This window comes from Salvelinus sp. IW2-2015, unplaced genomic scaffold (genome assembly GCF_002910315.2).
Source record: "Salvelinus sp. IW2-2015 unplaced genomic scaffold, ASM291031v2 Un_scaffold1775, whole genome shotgun sequence".
Classification (NCBI taxonomy): domain Eukaryota; kingdom Metazoa; phylum Chordata; class Actinopteri; order Salmoniformes; family Salmonidae; genus Salvelinus; species Salvelinus sp. IW2-2015.
In genome coordinates, this window is record NW_019943151.1 from 60,493 (window position 1) to 65,260 (window position 4,768).

General features: G+C 44.4%; 1 protein-coding gene across 1 annotated transcript; it reads left to right on the forward strand.

The window, feature by feature from the left end:
- The first annotated feature begins 244 nt into the window (after positions 1 to 244).
- Positions 245 to 4,104, forward strand: LOC112071935 (transmembrane protein 14C-like). Its single transcript, XM_024139349.2, has 4 exons — positions 245 to 641; positions 783 to 884; positions 1,008 to 1,095; positions 3,723 to 4,104. Exons 1-4 carry the CDS (start codon positions 566 to 568, stop codon positions 3,778 to 3,780), a joined length of 324 nt encoding a protein of 107 aa, XP_023995117.1. The 5' UTR covers positions 245 to 565; the 3' UTR covers positions 3,781 to 4,104.
- The last annotated feature ends 664 nt before the right edge of the window (positions 4,105 to 4,768 follow it).

Consider the following 4,768-nt stretch of genomic DNA (forward strand, 5'->3'; position numbering starts at 1 on the left):
GGCTAGGCATACACTGCAACCTGCGGAGAGTTCCCATCACCAGCCGGACACAGACATTCTTCATGATGAATAAGGAGGACTTTGTTACTTTTATAGCAATGGTGGTAAACGGGCACTGCTCAATTGGGGAAATGAAGTATAGGAACGTTGACATGAATTAAAAGGCTTACATCCGAGTTGTGTCTGGTGCGGTCCTACCCTCGCAGCCCCCTGAGCCATAACGCAGAGTTGTAGAGTTTTTGAATGACTGGAGGAGTGGGATGTTTTATAAAGTTTTTTTGATAATACGTGTGGATTAATGTTTTTGTTCCCTTCTCCGTAATGAAGCAGTTGGTGGCGGCAATACAACAATAGTTGTGGTATGCCATAACGTTTCAGAGAAGAAGAAGAAGAATCTCAACGTTTTGGCACTTTTATTTTGAAATCCATAACACTTCCGGGTCTGGAACAGCGAAATTCGACTTGTGGCGCTGAAATGCTACATTGTAGTTGAATTGTCTCAGATAAAGGTTTACCGTGAGTTTTGATAATACTTTTCTTTATTAGTTTTAGACAAGACGTGACAATGTCTCAAGATTGGATAGGTTATAGCTATGCTGCATTGGTCTCGGCAGGAGGAATCATGGGCTATATAAAAGCAGGTACGGATGATTACACACTTTCAAATGTTTGTTGACTTTACCAAGTATTTATTTTAAAGTCAGTTGTCAAGAAATATTGATAGAATTGTGACATGGAAGTAGTTATTCTTCAATATGCTGTGTGATTTGTTCCCATACCAGGAAGTGTAACTTCACTGGTTGCAGGACTTTTCTTTGGGTTTCTAGCTGGACTTGGTGCCTACCTGATGTCTCAGAATCCTAAAGATGTCAGGCTTTCTCTAGGTGAGTGAGCCAGACTTTGGCTTGTTGTCAATAACATGACATGTCCTTACGCGTAGGCTAGTTGATGTTAGTGTTTTCGAACAGCTACACTGCAGTAACATGTCTTCTCGTTGTGTAAATTAGGTACCTCAGGAACACTGGCCGTTGTCATGGGAATGAGGTTTCTAAATTCCTGGAAGTTCATGCCAGCTGGTCTGATGACAATAGCAAGGTACTGTGGATGGGACATCATGTCTCATTAAGGCTTCTGTTATTAAACCATGGAATAGCTAAACCTCTTTTTTAGAATCTGAGAGTGAAATACTTACACACTCATCTCTCACATGTTGGCTCAGCGTTCCCAAACAGTCCCATTTACAAGTCAGAATGTTGAACAAACTTAACTTCAACTTACTTGACCTGTTGTCCTGACGATTTTATCCCGATGTCGGAGGTAATCTGATACAAAATATCCACAGGGAAATGTTATCAACCCGACCTTCAGTATGCTGTTTATCGGTTTTTATTTCCGTTTTTTATTTTCAATACTGATGCAATTCGATGCTGACAAACAATATGGCTCGAACTAATTCCTTAAACCACAACCGAAAGGACAATCAATTCTGCTGATTCGAGGATGAACCGTGCTTAGGTGGACTGCTAGTGGTGTACATTCAGCTATTGTTTACACCTATTGCGCATCACACGCACGAATTCAGTCAAGAGATTGAAAATACAAGCAACAGGAAACCTACCGAGCGATGCGCAAAAAGTCAGTCTGAACATACACTTTAATGGGATCCCTATATCCTCCACCATCCTGTCATCAAGAAGGACACTACGAGACATGTAACACCTGTACATTTCACTTGTAATTCAACAATTTCTCGTAGAAGAGATGCCGATATCTTTTGCGATCGACTTTCAGCGACTTCAGTCAGACTAATTGAAATCATGCGAGTAACCAATGTTCAGACAGCTCTGAATGTTGCAGGCCAGATAGCTTTGGTTTTTGCATTGAATTAGGCTGTTAATGCCTTTTGTTGGGAACACAATAACCTGCAACCCACACTGGCCCTCTCGTGGATAAAAATAGATTGGCACCCACTGGTGGAATGGGCACCCCTGGTGGAATCTGGGACCGCTGTGCAGTAAGGGGAATGGTAACACCCCACCATGGCAGACAGGTAGAGGGAATGGTACACCCCACCACCAATGACAGACAGGTAGAGGGACTGGAACACCCCCACCATGGCAGACAGTAGAGGGAATGGTAAACCCCCACCATGACAGACAGGTAGAGGGACTTGGTAACACCCCCACCATGACAGACAGGTAGAGGGAAATGGTAACACCCCCACCATGACAGACAGGTAGAGGGAATGGTAACACCCCCACCATTGACAGACAGGGTAGGAGGACTGCGTAACACCTCACCATGACAGACAGGTAGATGGGACGTGGTAAACCCCCCACCATGGCAGACAGGTAGAGGGAATGGTAACACCCCACCATGACAGGACAGGTAGAGCGGAATCTGGTAACACCCCACCATGACAGACAGTAGAGGGAATGGCTAACACCCCCACCATGACAGACAGGTAGAGGGACTGGTAACACCCCCACCATGGCAGACAGGGTAGAGGGACTGGTAAACACCCCCACCATGACACGACAGGTAGAGGGACTGGTAACACCCCCACCATGACAGGACAGGTAGAGGGAATGTAAACCCCACATGACAAGACAGGTAGAGGGACTGGTAACACCCCCACCATGACAGACAGGTAGAAGGGACTGGTACACACCACCACAGGCATACAGGTAGAGGGAATGGTAACACCCCCACCATGACAGACAGGTAGAGGGATGGTAACACCCCCACCATGACAGACAGGTAGAGGGGACTGGTAACACCCCACCATGACAGACAGGTAGAGGGACTGGGTAACACCCCACCAGGCAGACAGGTAGAGGGACTGGTAACACCCCCACCATTGGCAGACAGGCTAGGAGAAATGTAACATCCCCCTCATGAAACAGGTAGAGGGACTGGTAAACACCGCCACCATGGACAGACAGGTAGAGGGAATGGTAACACCCCACCATGGCAGACAGGTAGAAGGGAACTGTAACAACCCACCACCATGACAGACAGGTAGAGGAATGGTAACACCCCGACACATTGGAGACAGGTAGAGGGAATGGTAACACCCCACCATGGCAGACAAAGGTAGAGGGAATGGTAACACCCCACCATGGCAGACAGGTAGATGGAACGGTAAACCCCACATGAAGACAGGTAGAGGATGGTAACACCCCATGCAGACAGGTAAGGACTGGTAACACCACCATGGCAGACAGGTAGAAGGGAATGGTAACACCCCCACCAAATGGAGACAGTAGAGGGAATGGTAAACCCCACCATGTAAGAAGGTAGAGGAAAGGTAACACCCCCACCATGGCAGACAAGGTAGAGGGGACCCACATGAGCAGGTGGGAAATGCACGCCCACTTGGCAGAGACAGGTAAGGGACTGGTAACACCCCCACCATGGCAGACAGGTAGAGGGACTGGTAACACCCCCACCATGACAGACAGGTAGAGGGAATGGTAACACCCCCACCATGGCAGACAGGTAGAGGGACTGGTAACACCCCCACCATGACAGACAGGTAGAGGGAATGGTAACACCCCCACAATGACAGACAGGTAGAGGGAATGGTAACACCCCCACCATGGCAGACAGGTAGAGGGACTGGTAACACCCCCACCATGACAGACATTCCAATGTTTGTAAATGAGCTGACTCTTCTTCCACTAATCCCAGAACAAAATGTTCCTCTCTTTTTTTTCTAGTATACTGATGCTGGGGAAGACTGCAGTGGGGATGTTCAAGAGACCACATGATTCATAAATGTGAAGAATATAGGAATTTCACAGTTTTTATATTCAATGTTTGTGGTTTATATATAGACAGTTATTTGACATCTGAATTTATATCATTATCATTGCAAAGAAACATATACTATTGAAACCTTTCAAGACAAGCATATAATGAATGAAAATATCGATATTCAGCTGGGTTTGATATTCAGCTGGGTTTGATATTCAGCTGGGTTTGATATTCAGCTGGGTTTGTCTAATTTGAAGCTGACATGTGTGGCCAGGGAAGGCTTTACTATCTTTCTGTGAAAATTACAGCGTTGTAAATAATGAATAAAGATGACACAAAAATATATATATTTTCAACATTTAACATGTTGAGTTTTCCTCCTCATGACAGCTAGGAAAACATTGATAAGGATGTCCTATCATGTTAGATGTTCAACAAATGTTCACACCAAGCTATTTTGTACCCCCCCCCAAAAAAATATTTGATATACGGACAAATGTTATCTTGTAGAAATAAAGCATGGATATTTTGAACTCATTGGCTGAGTTAGAAATAAAATTATAATTTTATATCGGTAAACAACTCACTCAATCTAGAGTTGTTGAATTAAAAAACTCACTCTAGAATAACAAACATGTAATTTTTTATTTATTTATTTCCCCTTTATTTAACCAGGTCGGCTAGTTGAGAACAAGTTCTCATTTACAACTGCGACCTGGCCAAGATAAAGCAAAGCAGTTCGACACAAACAACAACACAGAGTTACACATGGAATAAAACAAACATACAGTCAATAATACAGTAGAACAAAAGAAAACAAAAAGTCTATATACAGTGAGGACAAATGGCACCCTATTCCCTACATAGTGCACTACTTTTGACCACCTCTTTACATGTTGCATTTATATTTTGTTTTCCTTTTCTTTTTTTGCTGTTGTATCTCTGAGAGTACGGGTCGCTCGTACTAACACCACTCAGAGTACGGGTCGCTCTTACTAACACCACTCTG